Consider the following 15,776-nt stretch of genomic DNA (forward strand, 5'->3'; position numbering starts at 1 on the left):
GTGTGCGTCACAATTGCAGCTGCAGGCTTAACTAACATGTGCACTGAAAGAGAGCCAGTGTACAAAAAAACAGCAAAATCAATGAACCCTTCAGGCACTTTCCGTTTAATTAAAATTGTGGTCCTCTGCACATCAAGTGAGCTAAAAAAATCAACAATACTACTGTGAAAGAACTTTGACATGAGCTACATATCACTGCAACAGAACATTGTCATGTGCAAAGCCGTTTCTAGTTCAGTCATACATCGTACTGCCGGTCACACTGAAGGACAGAGTCCAAATCACGGCATCGCCATGTGGGTACTTGTTTTAGCCGTGGCCCTCTCTGTCTCTACCGCTTTCATCGACGGTTCTGATGTGGATCGACATGCAAACATGAGTACTGTAAGTGCGTGAAGGTTTAATCGTTGTTTTTTGCAGTTAAGTGCTTCGCGAGGCGTCGCATGTGTTCACTAAATTTTTCAACAACACACACACAACTGTCAATATTTTTCGGCTCTCCTATACAAGCGCATTGCCTAACGTAATATGCCCGATAATTGTGTGAACGCGTTTGCTAAAGTACATTCGGTACAGTGCGTAACTTCGTGAATAGGCTCTAATCCTAATAATCGATTACGATTGCCGCACACTTCATTACCGATCATTCAGGTAAGTTAATGTTTCACTCTTCTGCAGTATAAGTTCTAATTATTTGTTCAGTCGCTACTAAGTGCCTAAGTGAAGCACTAAATCACCGAAAATTGTCTACATTAGGTTCAAGGTAAAATGAACAGGCAGTTTTATATTTGGTGGCATAAATATAGAGGTCTTACCTCTTCATCATTGTAGCCAGCTTGAGGTCCGAGAACCTGAAAATGCACTGGACGCTTTTTAACACCATAGAGTTAGTGAGAGAGCTCGTTTTACAGGAGTGGGGGTGCCATCATCGTTGGTCGCGATCAGCGTTGGCCGTGAACGGAGATAGACGGAAATAAACAAAATATTTAAGCTATTTAGTTTGGGCTGTAATCGAACAAAACACTTCTGTGTAAGGAGAAGGTACTTTACCATAGTGACGCTTTGTTTTGTGTGTGTGTGTGTGTGTCGTAAAACACCACATCAATGAGATGTATACCGAGGAAATATTTCGTGGCAGCATTGTCGAACAAAAACAAACGTCTTATTATGTGAACTGCGCAGCGAATGAGATCCCTTGCGCATTACGAAGCATCTAGGCATAATTAATGATCAACGTAACAAACAACATCAACAAAGCGTGCACGTGAATGCTTGTTTGCTTACGGACGCGTAGTTGCTATGTCACTAGTATACGCAAGAACATGTATGGTGGACACTTCACAGATCTACATTCAGTACAGGGATAGTATCTGACGTCCAGTTTACAGGCGGAGACCCTCTATTTTCTTGCGGCAGCCAGGAAGCAAGTCTCGCGATTGAAAACGCGAAGCTCAGGCGTCCCCGAAGTTTTTCCATCCAACGTTTCCAACTTACTATCACAAAAGCTAACTCCGCGCCTATTAGTTAACAAACAAGAATACAGTGTCAAACGACTCTGTCCTTTGAAACCATAATCAAGCTTGTTTTGATCACAGTTTTCAACTTGCGTTGGTAATAGTTTGGCTGTCATGTATGTGTTAATTGTTCTAGTATAACTCTAATGTCACTCCACGCAATAGTAAATAATCAAACAGTGCGAATTTTCAACGTAAACCAGATACTTATTCCGTAGTCTAAGTGGCTCGAATATTGTAAGCTGAAAATGCAAGAAGAAAATTTATTTTCAGTTATAAAATGACCTAGTGGTTCTAAAATTGTACAAAACATTGATGTTAGACAAAATAGCACTAGAAAATGGAGAACAGATGCTTTCTACATAACACGAAGCCAATGACACCAACAGAAATGGTTGAACATTTTGTAAAATGTTTGCATAACACATAACCAGAAACAGCTCCCATTAGAAAGCAGAAATGCCGCAGTTAGTCCACTGCTACTCTCACGCACTGCGTTTTGCGAGGCAAACTTTTGAGCGCTTCATTGATGAACTCGTCCATGGCCTAGACTTCTGCTTCGTCTATTTTGAAGACATAATGGTCTTTTTGTGTGACGCTTAAGAAAACCACGGGCACCTTCGCCTGTTGCTCCAACGCTTCGACAACCATGGCCTGCTTGTCAAAATCCAGAAGAGCACGTTCACTGCTTCCACTGTCCATTTTCTCGGCCACAAACTTTCGTCAAAGGGAACTCGACCGTTGCCTGAACGCATCTCTGAATTGGAAAAGTACCCTCAACCCACCTCTGATAAAGACCCTCGCCGTTTTAACGACATGCTGAACTTCTATAGGCGTTTCTTACTGCACGCCGCTGACTACCAATTGCACAAGATGTCTTAGCTCGTCTACGAGGATTCCAACCTGTCTTGTGGACACTAACATTGGTGCATGTTTTCTAGCAATGCAAGGCTGCTCTCTGCACCACCATGACCTTCTCCCATCGCGTGTCGGACGTTACTTTCAGACTCTTCCCAGACACCTCTGGTGTCGCCGTCTACGCCGCTGTGATGCAAGCGTGGACAACACCTGGAACCTCTCGGCACTCTTCTCTAGGAAACTCTCAGCTCAGAAGGTGATACCTTTAATGGCCAGTTCCACCACCGAAACCACGACCGCTACGCCTACGAGTTCATAAGCTTACTACAGAAAATATGTGGCAATATACGAGCAGTGCAACACTTTCGCCACATTCTCGAAGCGCGCGCCATTTATACCGACCACAAACCTCTAATATATGCCTTCTTCCAATGTCGCGATCAGCTCCCCCCTGTTCAGCAGAAGCAACTGTCGTTCATCGCACAGTTCACCACTGACACCAAACATGTCAGCAGGAAAGACAATGTGGTCGCCGACGAGCTTTCGCATGTAGCCACCATGAGCACAGTGCAAATAACACCGGATGTCCTCGCCGAGGTTCAGACCACGTGCGCCGAACTGCAGGAATTTTTCAAGGGCACATCCTCACTACACCCACAAGAAGAACAATCTGCCGCAACATGTCGACAAGACGAAGCAGGCCCGATGTGCCCCTGTGCCATCTTCGTGGTCTTTTCAATCAGCTCCACAACCTCAGCCATCCCGGCATGCGTGCCTCCACACGCCTCGCGACTGACCGCTATGTCTGGCCCTGCATGCAGTGGAATCATCACGCGTGAACCCGCTCCTGCAGTCTCTGCCAACGTTGTAAAATCACCAGGCACGTCACGGCCCCTTTTAGACAATCCCTCAGCCCTCAGATCACTTCGAGCACGTCCACCACGACTTCAAAGAACTATTTCCCCAGCAGGACCCGGCAGCTACTGTATGCCTCACCGCCATCGACCGGTACGCTCGATCGATGGCCCGAGGCATGGCCCCTCGAGGAAATCACCGCAAAAGACGTTGTCTTGGTCTTCTCTGGCTGGATTGCCCGTTTTGGCAGCCGCCACCGCGTAACCACTGACCAAGAACGACAGTTTGAGTCACCCATGTAGACTCCTGGAAATCACCATCGGGTTTGAAAGCTTGAGGACCACCAGCTACCATCCTTGCGCCAACGGAAGGATCAAGCGTTTCCACCGACAGTTCAAAAATTATCACGTGCCACCCGGACTCAACCTAGCTGGAGGCAATCCAAGCTGTCATCCTCGGTCTTTTCGCCACCTTCAAGCCGCACATCCACGATACACCAGCAGAACTCGTCTACAGAGAACCACTCCGTATACCAGGTGAATTTATCGCAGCTCTGCCATCCACCGCTACGACATTGGACCCCACCGACTTCCTCGCCTGGCTCCGACGCGTTATCACCGCCTTACGCCCGTCACCTGCAGCCAACCGTAGCAAGCCTACACCTTTGGTGTTCAAGTAGATAGCACCGTGCAAGCAAGCTTTCCTCCACGACGACACCGTCCGCCATGCTTCCCAGCCACCCTACAGCGGACCCTACCTTGTCGTCCATTGAGACGACAATATCTTCACCTTGCGCGTGAACGGGAACGACGTCCACGTCTCGATTGAACCACTCAAACCTGCATACATCATAGCGAACGAACCGGGCATCGCCACTCTTTCCCATAACGTCCTTCCACGGCCGCCGACGTCGCAGCCCGCTCTTTTTGCAACATGCTCGGGACGTCTGGTATGGTTCCCAGATTTCTACAGACCCTGAAGGCTTTGAACTTTGGGGGGGAGGGGGGTTGATGTGGCGGCTAGTGCGCGGCGACCAGCGCAGCCTTGTGTCGTCACTGATTAGCCCGGCGTGACACGGGCACTTCCAGCAACACGCTTGCGATAAAAGACAGCGCCACTGAAGTTCAATCGGAGGCTTATGTCACCACTGGTGGCTATATAACCCAAACTACCAAGCTTGGTTTCATGAATATTTCTCTAACTTTTCGAGCACAGTGGCGGCATGTTTGCCCCGCTGCAGCTACCACGTTAGTAAGCGATCGTTACGTTTTATGTTGGGATCCGTCTTCAGCGCGACGAACGGGTCCACAATGAAGACGTATGGCTCGCTGCGCGTGCACGTCCAGCTCAAGAACCTATGCCCCGATTTTCGCTTAAAACTTGTCATCGCCGACGTCGCCGAGCTAATCATCTGTTCAGACTTTCTGGCTCAATACAACCTTTTTCCGGACTCCTGCAACGACCGGCTCATCGGCGTGACAACGAAACCCTTCCCACCAGACCAGCAAATGACCGCCCAACAGCAAAGCATCAAGGTCCTGAGTGTCTACGAGCACTCACCGTACAATTCCACGTTCGCCGAGTTTCCAGGCTTGACGCGCCCCGGTGGACTGTCTCGCAAAGTGCAGCGCACCACCTTGAGCTACATTCAGAACTCTCCAAGACCCCCCCCCTTCCCCGAGTTTTCTGCTGTGCCCGTCGCATTGTTTAAGACCGCATGCGCACAGCTAAGACAGAGTTCCAAGCCATGCTATGACAGGGCATCGCCCGTTGCTCCAACGGCTATTGGACCTCGCCACTTCACCTTGTCGCGAAGAAGACTGCTGGCTGGCGACCATGTTGGGATTATCGTGCCCTCAATGGGCGCACCATCCCGGAGAGGAACTCCGTTCACCACTTCGCCCATCGCTTTCACGGCAGCCACGTCTTCTTTGTGCTAGACTTGGTGAAGGCTTCAACGCAGATACCCATCAATCCGGACGACGTCGCGAAAACTGCAACAATCGCCCTATTTGGCTTGTTCGAGTTTCCCTTCATGAGTTTTGGCCTAAGGAACGCAAGGCAAACTTTTGAGCGCTTCATCGATCAACTCGTACATAGTCTCGGCTTCTGCTCCTTCTATCTTGACGACATATTGGTCTTTTCGTGTGACGCCGAAAAACACCCCGGGCACCTTCGTCTGTAGCTCGAACGCCTCGACAACTATGGTCTGCTCGTCAACATCCAGAAGAGCACGCTCGCTGCTTCCACCGTCAATTTTCTCGGCCCCAAAGTTTCGTCAAAGGAAACTCGACTCTTGCCTGAACGCATCTCTGACTTGCAAAAGCACCCTCAATCCACCTCTGCTAAAGACCCTCGCCGTTTCATCGGCATGCTACACTTCTATAGGCAGTTCTTACCACACGCCGCCAACTACCTGGCACCTCTTCAAGATGTCTTTGCTCGTCTACGAGGAAACCAACCCGTCTTGTACTTTGGTGAATGTTTTCTAGCAATACAAGGCTGCTGTCTGCACCACCACGCTCTTCTGGTATCCCGTGTCTGACATTTCCTTCCGACTTTTCACGGACGCTTCTGGTGTCGCTGTCTGCGCCTCTGTGATGCAACGCGTGGACAACACCCGGTACCTTTTGGCATTCTTCTCTAGGAAACTCTCAGCTCAGAAGGTAACACCTTCAATGGCCAGTACCACCGACGAAACCACGTTTGCGGCACCTACGAGTATATACGAAGCAGTGCAACCAACACTTTCGCCACATTCTCGAAGCGCAGCACTGCGTCATCTATACCGACCACAAGTCTCTAATGTACGCCATCTGCCAACGTCGCGATAAACTCCCGCCTGTGGAGCAGAACCAACTGTTCTTCATCGAACAGTTCATCTCCGACCTCAAACATGTCAGTAGGAAAGACAACGCGGTCGCTGACGCACTTTCACGTGTAGCCACCGTGAGCTCAGCGCAGACTACAGTGGACGTCCTCGCCGAGGCTCAGACCACGGGCGGCGAACTGCAGAAATTTCTCAGGGGCACATCCTCACTATAGCTACAAGAAGTCTCCATTCCAGGGTCTGCAAGAACAATCTGCCGCAATGTGCTAACAAGGAGAAGCGGGCCCTATGTGCTCATGTGCCATTGCCGTGATCTTTTAAACCAGCTCCACAACTTCAGTCATACCGGCATACGTGCCTCTACACGCCTCGTGACTGGCCACTACGTCTGACCCTGTATGCAGCGGCATTGTCGCACGTGAGCCTGCTCTTGCATTCTCTCCTGACGTGCTGAAATCCCCAGGCACGTCACGTCCCCACTTGGGACATTCGCTCAGCCCTCAGGTCCGTTCGAGCACGTCCACCTCGACTTCAGAGAATCATTTCCACCAGCAGGATCCGACCGCTACTGCCTCACTGCCATCGACCGGTAGGCTCAATCAATGGCCCGAGGCGTGGCCCTTCGTCGAAATCACCGCGGAACACGTTACCTTGGTCTTCTCTGGCTGAATTGCCCGTTTCGGCAGCCGCCTCCACGTAAACACTGACCAAGAGCGACAGTTTGATTCACCCATGCAGACTCCTGGGACTTAGCATCGGGTTTGAACGCTTGAGCACCACCAGCTTCCACCCCTGCGCCAACGGTATGTTTGAGCGCTTTCACCAACAGTTCAAAGCTGTCATTATGTGCCACCCAGACTCAACCTGGATGGAGGCCATCCAAGCTGTCATCCTCGGTCTTTTTGCCATACTCAAGCCGCCAGATTCAGGTGCACGTGGTGTTCCGGATATGTCAAGAGTGAAAGAGGCGAAGGAGAAACATAGAGGAGAGCAGCAGGCTGCTTGGAATGCTGATCCGCCGGTTTTTATCACCGCGGGGTGCGCGGTGGTGGCCGCGTCGCTACAGATTGCTCAGAGAGGAAGCTGGTTCGACGAAGGATTCTCAGTTGAAGTGTCATCACAGTGAACGTGGTGCAGAAATGGTGACGAGAGGAACACTGGCGGGGAGGGGCCCTCGTGTCCAGCGGAGGAAGGCATGGCGAGGCAATTAAGATCGGGCGCTTCACTGAACGCTGGCTCGAGCCACTAGAGTGCGACTTTATCGCGTGTCCTATTAATGTCGACGCCAAAGTTAGCAGGCAAGCGCTCTTACCACACGAGAGGGGCCGATGTTCTGTGGTTAAAGCTGGGCGCGCACAGGGCCGTACCGCACGAACACGTGTGCCGCTGTTTTTAGGTCCTGAGCGATGTACGCTACACGTGGGTTGCTGTGGGTAGGCTCCAGAAGAACATGTCAAAAGACGTCACGCAGCTGGTCGACGTACTCTACTGCTGTTAGCTGGGTAGCACTGCCGCTTTCTTCGAAGAACTCGACAGGCAGGCGCAGTGAAGTGCCATAAACAAGCTCTGAAGTGCAGCAGGAGAGGTCCTCCATGAAAGAAGATCTAATTCCTAGTAGCGAGAGCGGCAGGTGGTCAACCCACCAGTCAGTACACCCGCGAGCTGTGAGTGCTGCTTTGAGGTGCCAGTAGAATATTCAACGAGGCCATTTGTTTGCGGATAGTATGACGCTGTACGCTGGCGTGAAATACCAAGAAGTTTCAGGAGCTCCGAAGGAGGGAAGATTCGAATTGGCGACCCCGGTCCGATACAATCGTTGACGGACAGCCAAATCTGGATATCCAGGTAGAATCAAAAGCCGTTGCTACGGTATCTCCAGACATGTCGGGCATAGGAGTCGCTTCGGGCCAGCGGGTGAAACGATCTACACATGTCAGAAGGTAGTGATAGCCATGACATGGGGGTAACGGGCCAGCGATGCCAATATGCACAACGGCGCAACGTTCGTCGGGGGACAAGAAGGGCTTTGAAGAAGGAATGGGGTACGGTTGAACTTTGACGCGCTGGCACAGTGCACATTCACGAAACCAATCCCCGATGTTGGTGTTCATGCCGGGCCAGACAAAGCGTGAAGAAACGAGCTTTCGGGAAGCGCGAATTTCGGGATGAGAAAGACTTTTAGAGGCGTCCATTATTTTTTACGGAAAGGGTTGGTTATAAGTGGTCTGAGTATGCTTGTGGAGATGTCGAAAATGGTTGGCACATCTTCAAAAGTGACGGGTTCGAGCTGAAGTGATGTGGACGCTTCGCGTAGGTGTTAAAGCTCGGTATCTTTTGATTAGGCTGCAGCCATATCCTGGAGTTTGAATGGGAAGGATGTTGAGGGGCAGGTTTTGGAGCGACTGCCGGTGATGGCGTCCACGCGACTGAGAGCGTCAGCTGGGTCGTTGTCAACATCGCTGATGTGGCATATAACAGTTGAAAACTCCGAGATGAAGGCGAGCTGTCGCACCTCACGCGGTGTGTATAGTGATTCAAATTGGCCGAGATGAGAGGTCAGTGATCAGTGGAAATAGTAAAAAAGCGGCCTTCAAGTAGGTGTCGAAAATGGCGCACGGCGAGAAAGATGGCGGGCAACTCATGGCCGAAAACGCTGTAGTTTCTCTGGGCAGAGGTCATACGCTTGAAGAACAAGGTAAGGCGCTGCCACTGATTATTCCCTTTTTGCTGGAGTATGGCCCCAAGTGCAGAGCAGGATGCATTCGTCATGAGCGCCAAGGGGTAACTGGGACTGTGGTGCGTCAGCAGTGTGGCCTTAGCCAAAGCGTTCTTGATGGAGTTGCAAACTTCTTCCGCAACGGTGGTTCATGAGTGCAGTTTACCAGGGTTTGCGACAGAGCAAATTGTTGAGAGGCTCCAACAGATTAGCACAGTTCCTAATAAATTGGCAGTACAAATTCACAAGCCCTAGAAACTAGCACAGCTAGGGAAACTCGACGATTGCTTGCACTTTGTCAGAAAGGAGGCTGATTGCACTGCTGTCCAAGCCATGACCCAGAAAATTAAGAGATGACACTCCGAATTCATTTTTTGTGGTGTTCACAACAATCCCGATGGCTGACAGGCACTCGAAAAGTTGATGGAGATGTTGCAAGTGCTCCTCGTGGGATCAGCTTACCACCAGCAGGTCGTTGACGTAGGCGAACACAAACGGGAGACCACGTATGACCGTGTCAATGAACCGCTGGGACGTTTGTGCAGCATTGCGGAGGCCGAATGCAATTCTCAGGAACTCAAAAAGGCCAAATGGGGTGGTAATTGCTGTTCTTTGGAACATCCTTTGCAGCAACAGTATAACAGTAATTTGGTGAAAGGCTAAGACTAAGTCTATTTTAGAGAACACTTGTTGTGCCATGTAGAGCTGATGTGAAATCCTGAATGCTAGGCAGCGAATACCGGTCAGGAATAGTTTTTGCGTTCAGGGAACGGTAGTCTTCGCAGGGTCTCCAGTCACCTGACTTTTTGACTTTTTGGGGACGAGGTGGAGAGGAGACGCCCAGCTGCTCGACGACGGTTGTATTATTCCGAGTTCCAACGTGTGTTGCAACTCAGCCCTGGCTAATTTAAGCTTATCTGGAGCAAGTAGCCGTGGGCGAGCGAAAACAGGTAGACCAGTGGTGATGATATGGTGGCAAACATCATGTTGCACGGGTTTTGTCCTGTCAGGCGGTTCCATGATGTCTGGAAATTCTCGAAGAAGTCCTACGAAACGATCATCGGCCACTGTTGTAGTTGCGACGATTATGTTCGAGTCATGCGAAACAACGCCATGGACAGAGAGCAGTGCAGTAGTGTCTAGCAGGCGTTGCCGTTTCACGTCAACCAGCAGTCCATGGTGGTTTAAAAAGCCGGCACCAATGAGGGCACGGAGTACGTCAGCGACGAGAAAAACCCAATGAAACACGCGGCGCAAACCTAGGTTCAGTGTGAGCGACCACGATTTGTATACGGGGACCTTTCTACCGTTGACAGCTTTCAGGTAGGAGATCAGGGGTATTGTTCGGTCGGATTTTCGAGCCGTCATAATGCTGACCTCTGCACCAGTGTCCACCAGGTACCGCTGACCTGTGATTTTGTCCATGACGTGAAACAGTTGACTTTTGGGTTGGCCTTGACCAGTCGTCGCCGTCAATGGTCGGCCTGCCTGTTTCCCTGCCATGAGCAAGGTTGGAGGCAGTGACACGCACCCTGTCTAAAACGGCGATGGTAATAGCATATGCCTGGTGGTGTGGGGAATTGAGAGCGTTGTGCGCGTCCATAACGCGGGGAGCTTCGGCTGCGGTTTCGGTGACGTGGAGTGGTGTAATGACGCTCCGCGACACAAACCAGTTGTTCTAGGCGATCGTAAAGCGCATCGATGGGAGAAGTAGGGTCATTGATTGATTTGTGGGGTTTAACGTCCCAAAACCACCATTTGATTATGAGAGACGCCGTAGTGGAGGGCTCCGGAAATTTTGACCACCTGGGGTTCTTTAACGTGCACCCAAATCTGAGTACACGGGCCTACAACATTTCCGCCTCCATCGGAAATGCAGCCGCCGCATCCGGGAATCGAACCCGCGACCTGCGGGTCAGCAGCCGAGTACCTTAGCCACTAGACCACCGCGGCGGGGCGAGAAGTAGGGTCAGAGGATGTGTGTGGAGCAGCACTCACGTTGTTGAATGACGGCGTGACGTTGCACACAGACGGCGTGCCCACCTCCAAGACCGTGTCCGCCAGGCTGGCCAAACCGTGGAGGTCTAACGTGCATGCAGTGGCTAGTGCCATTTGCGCATTGGCAGGAAGGCGCTGCAGAAGCAGTTCCCGCAACAAGTTCTCGTCAGTAGTAGTGGTGTAGCCACTTATGAGTTTACACATACGACAAAGAAGCTGGCTGGGCCGGTGGTCACCTAATTCGTCCCCGGAGAGCAACTGCTGAATGCGGGAACGCTGTGATGCCGTCGTTCGCTCCAGCAGAGCAGCCTTGCGAGTGCTGTACGATGTGGTCGCAGGAAATCCGGAAAGCAGGTCAGATACTTCTTCGGCAGCAGTTGCTGACAGCGCCGAAACAACGAGATTATGCTTGCGTTGCTCCATGCGCACGCCAGAAGGCACGAATTGTGATTCAGCTTGAATGAGCCAGATCGAAGGGTTGCGGTTCGAGTAAGCTGGCAGTCGGAAAGAGATCGCAGAAACGTCATGATTGGTCATTCCAGTAGCTTCCATGTTTAGGTGCGTCTCGTTGCTCTGAATGACTCTACAATACTACGGCAGTGCCGCGAAGAACTACGGGGCACCACTTAGTAGAGCCAGGTTGTACGAGATGGACACGTCTTTTCGGTAACAACGTGTACTTTATTCTGACAACCAGCGAGTCGTAAACAGATAAGGTGCACGCAGTGCAGCAGAAGGGGCATGAGTAAAAGAGACGAAGGAGAAACAGAAAGGAGAGCAGCATGCTGCTTGAAATGCTGATCCGCAGGTTTTTATAACTGCGGGGCACGCGGTGGCACCCGCGTCGGTACAGGCCACTGTAGGTCCAACAACAAAGCATACCGAGGAAATCATAGTAGAGTAGGGAATAGAGCAAATCATGCAGCGATTGCGACAATGACAAAACACAATACAGTAAACGTTGATTTGTCAGTTGATATACAAGTTCAATAGAGAACAATTGAGTTAACCAAAAACTAACACACATTATATTATTGAAGAGAAAAGTAGGGTCCATAGACAAATATATTGAAAAAGTACAGACATGTCCAAGAAAATTTGCTCTAAGACTATATATCAAACTTCCAGCAGACCACATATATCTACTAGACTGCAAATACGTGCTTCGTGATCAAACTGATTTGAATATCACTTTTTGTTTCACAGTAATAGAGCACTATCATGTGACAATAATTCTACAATTTTCGTAAAAAGTCAGTCACGTTGTGAAAGCATCCGATCGCCATGTGAGCTTACACGGTGGTACAGGACGCAGTCATTGATAACTAGTCGTATGTGTCGTGGAATACCAGTGCGCATGTTACTGAAGAAAATTAAAACTAAAAGGGGTGAGATAACTGAACCTTGTGCAGCTCCTCGTAGTGCTTCGGTGCCTGTAGAGTGACTGTACCGATCACTGCGAACTGAGATACACCAACTGGGAAACGACGGATCCATGACGTGATTAGTGCATGGATGCATAAGCCATTTCTTTCGACCATTAGACGTCGATGAGTGACGTGGTCGAAGGCTTTCTCGCTAAACTAAGCCTGTTTAAAGAGGATAAAACCAAGGTTTAAATGGACATCGGCAGTGAATTCGAATAGCTGAGTTTCGCATGACCGTCCTCAGCGTACGTCATGCTAATTATGAAAAAAGAAGTTATGTTAAATATCAGAGGCAACATGAGAGTAGATAACGTCTTGAAGATGTTTGAAGGCGATTATTTTCCTTAAAAATAATATTTTATGATAAAAGGACTATGTTACGTACCAGCTCAAACCCCTTTTTTGTCCCATATTAGAGTGCTCTAACTTACTCTGGTTCCCGGCCATGAGTAATCTAATTGATTGGTTGATATGTGAGCTTGAACATCTCAAAACCACTATAAGATTATGAGAGAAGCAGTATCGGAGGGCTCCAGAAACTTCGACTGTCTGGGGTTCGTTAGCATGCACGCGAGTATCAACTCACGGGCCTACAGTATTTTCGCCCCCATCAAAAATGCAGCCGCTGGGGTCGGGTTTCGATCCCGCTATCTGCGGGTCACCTGCCGAGTACCTTATCCACTAGAGCACCGCGGCAGGGCAGGAATAAACTAATTGAAAAAATAACAGCATATCCACGATGGGAATTATAATTTGTGGGGCGAAGCACTGGAGGGTTTAATCGCTAAACCGTGAAACACCCGCAAATATCGCCCACTACATCATCATAGACGTGAAAAACACGGTATATAGTTATACAAAAAATGTCAATATTTGTATAGCGGTAGCTATTTGAGAAGCACGCACTGTTGGGCGAGTTGGTAAATTATCCTAACTGAGTTGCGCGAAAAAAATTGAAGTACGAAAGAAAGGCATCTGGACAAAGCCCAGTGCACTTTGTCATGATGTCATCCTTTTGTACTTCATTTTTTTAGCGCAGCTCAGTTGAGATTAACTACCAACTCGCCCAGCCGTCCATGCTTCTCATGTATATTACTGGTTAGTTCGGCTCTTTTCCATGTGCTAACTTGTGTACTGTGTCCAGATGTCTTGCTTTTGTGCTTCAGTTTTTTCGCGCAACTCTGTTTAGGTTGTAGCTATACGTCTCCTCCATTCCCCCTTCATTATAATGGCTTTATGGTTGGTGAAGTGGTGGATCGGTGATGGGGCGTAGTGAGATGTTCGCAAGGACGAAGTAGTGGGCAGTTGGCAAAGGTGGAACTATAGACGGTCACGTAGAAACAATGGATGGGCATGGTGGGACAATCTACAGTTGTTTAATGCGCACCTGGATATGACCATCCTGCATTTCATATTGGTTACTTTTTAACAGTACTTGCTTTATGGTCGGTGAAGTGGTGTATCGGTGATGGGGCGTAGTGGGATGTTTGCAAGGACGAAGTAGTGGGCAGTTGCCAAAAATGCAACTATAGGTGGTCTCGTACATACTTACAAGGGATAAACGAACTCACGCCTTTAGGAGCTCTGCCCCTAAAAACTAGCAGGTGTTTACCTACAACAAATAGTTTCCTTTATTCATCCTTTGAACCAATTGCATGAGCTGGGCCACTATCATTAAGAAATTGCGCTAAACTTGCACGCCTAAAAATGGTCGTCTAATTGATTTACACGCACAACAACATCGTATATCTATTCAAGAAACCAGACAGTCACGCCAAAAACATACAGTACTATTACGGGAATACCATTTCAACACCAACTGCTTCAAGCAATCTCTTTTTCCCACAGTCAATTAGATAACTGAATAGATTACCGGTCTTTATATCTAACAATGAAGACTTCAATGCATTTTTAACTTTACTGCTAGACATGTTCATGCCAACTATACTTTAATTGATGTTGGTTTTGTGCTTTTTATTCTAAAATTTACAATTCTTGAGTGTTTTTTTTTGAGTATCAATTTGTCAGTGCAATATGTAGCCAAACTCTTTTCATTTTTCTTAGCGACACTTCTTTCGTCTCGATATGGACACATCTACTATGTAGCGTTTTTGTGCACTAAATTAAATGAGATTTGCCACATAGCTTATTTTTCCTGCACTGCATTCTAGCTTCTACTAGTCCACTTTTTTCTGGGCTTCAAGATTGTCATCATGCCATCTCCTACATTTTTTTATCCGTGGTTTTAATGCTACCTTCGCCGATAGCGTCTCCCCAAGCCTCATATAGAAGTCAGACATTCTAAAACCCTTGCTTCCTTGTATACGGTACCGTACTGTGGGACACTTGCAGTGTGACCTCATTATGGACTTCGGCTACACCTGCGAGACATTCAAGACCACCACGGAGGACGGATACGTCCTGGAAGCGGACAGGGTCGGTAAAAAGAAGGGATTATTGGGAAGATCGCTGTTGACTCCCAAACATAGTCCCATCATACTGGTGCCGGGAATACTGTCCGAATCTGGCACGTGGTTCGTCAACTTTCCGTCACAGAGCCCGGGTAAGTGTTTCTGTGATGAATTAGACTGTCAAACTGCTAGCCGTAAAGACAATCAGCGCAACGTTAAAATAACCAGCTCTGGTCCCTGAAAAGAGCGAGTCTTTAAAAACAATTGTTGGGGTTTAAAGTCCAAGTTGTTATCTTACAAGCTAAAAACCTCTGATGGCAGTGAAGATAAGACTAAAGTCAGTGTGGGCAGAACACGCGCGGGCTCCGTGCCATCGTGCACGTAAAGTTGGCTTTGCTGCGGGAATTTGAACATTTAACGTCACTTTGCGCCACGTGACAGCACTGGGCGAATAGCGGCGCGAGTGGTGGAAAGAAAACGTATGCGCAACTCTGCTACCTAAAGGTAGCCCACACAGTATATCTAGCCCTGATTACCACTCGTAAAACCAACTGTGCAGTTTTTGGAGGGAAAACTGCAATACCCGGGCAGACAGCAACGCTTCCAGAGAGCCCGGCCCATTTGCTGTTAGTATATATATATTCAAGCATTGGTGGACACCGTGGCTGCTGTTATTGCGATAGCATATATATGGACACTCTCGGCTGGATTTTGCCGCTGGCGTCGACGTCATGTACTGTATGTGTATACGTATCTATATATATGAAAACGCAAGAAAAAATGCAGAAAAGAGCACTACGGCGCGCGGAATTGAACGCGGGGCCTCTGCGTCACAAAAGCGAGGCGTTAACCGCTGAGCCACCCGGAGAACGTTGTTTGCCGTTCAAACGGCAAGCTATTTATGTCTACCACTTACCGCTGCTGTGTTTTCGGCATTACCAGAAAGGTGGTGCAATGAGCGCACGTCGCCACATCGCGCAGCGATGCCCGCTCTAATCTCCTACGCGTACTTTGCCCGGCTTATAGAAGGGGAGTGACGCTCCCTCGCGCGTCGCTATCTCACGGTGGCGAGGAAAGAAGGATCGTATGCCTTGGCTGGCCTCGGGCTTTACGTGGAACGATTCTGCTGTAGTCACCGGGTGCACAAAGGTCACTGCAATCATCTTA

The 15,776-nt window shown here is 49.1% G+C and overlaps 2 protein-coding genes across 4 annotated transcripts in view; one reads left to right on the forward strand and one right to left on the reverse strand.

Moving 5' to 3' along the window:
* The first annotated feature begins 222 nt into the window (after nt 1-222).
* The window catches only part of LOC119166696 (lipase member M), a 125,616-nt gene continuing 110,062 nt past the window's right edge, over nt 223-15,776 (forward strand). For all 3 annotated transcript variants that reach the window (XM_037418019.2, XM_075882408.1, XM_075882409.1), the window contains exons 1-2: nt 223-384; nt 14,551-14,761. In XM_037418019.2, the coding sequence (XP_037273916.2) occupies nt 295-384; nt 14,551-14,761 (301 nt within the window). In that variant the 5' untranslated portion in view covers nt 223-294. The remainder of the gene's footprint in view (nt 385-14,550; nt 14,762-15,776) is intronic.
* LOC142783764 (uncharacterized) lies at nt 10,712-11,323 on the reverse strand. Its single transcript, XM_075882332.1, has one exon. It carries the CDS (start codon nt 11,321-11,323, stop codon nt 10,712-10,714), a length of 612 nt encoding a protein of 203 aa, XP_075738447.1.

This window comes from Rhipicephalus microplus, unplaced genomic scaffold, assembly GCF_043290135.1.
Source record: "Rhipicephalus microplus isolate Deutch F79 unplaced genomic scaffold, USDA_Rmic scaffold_12, whole genome shotgun sequence".
Classification (NCBI taxonomy): Eukaryota; Metazoa; Arthropoda; class Arachnida; order Ixodida; family Ixodidae; genus Rhipicephalus; species Rhipicephalus microplus.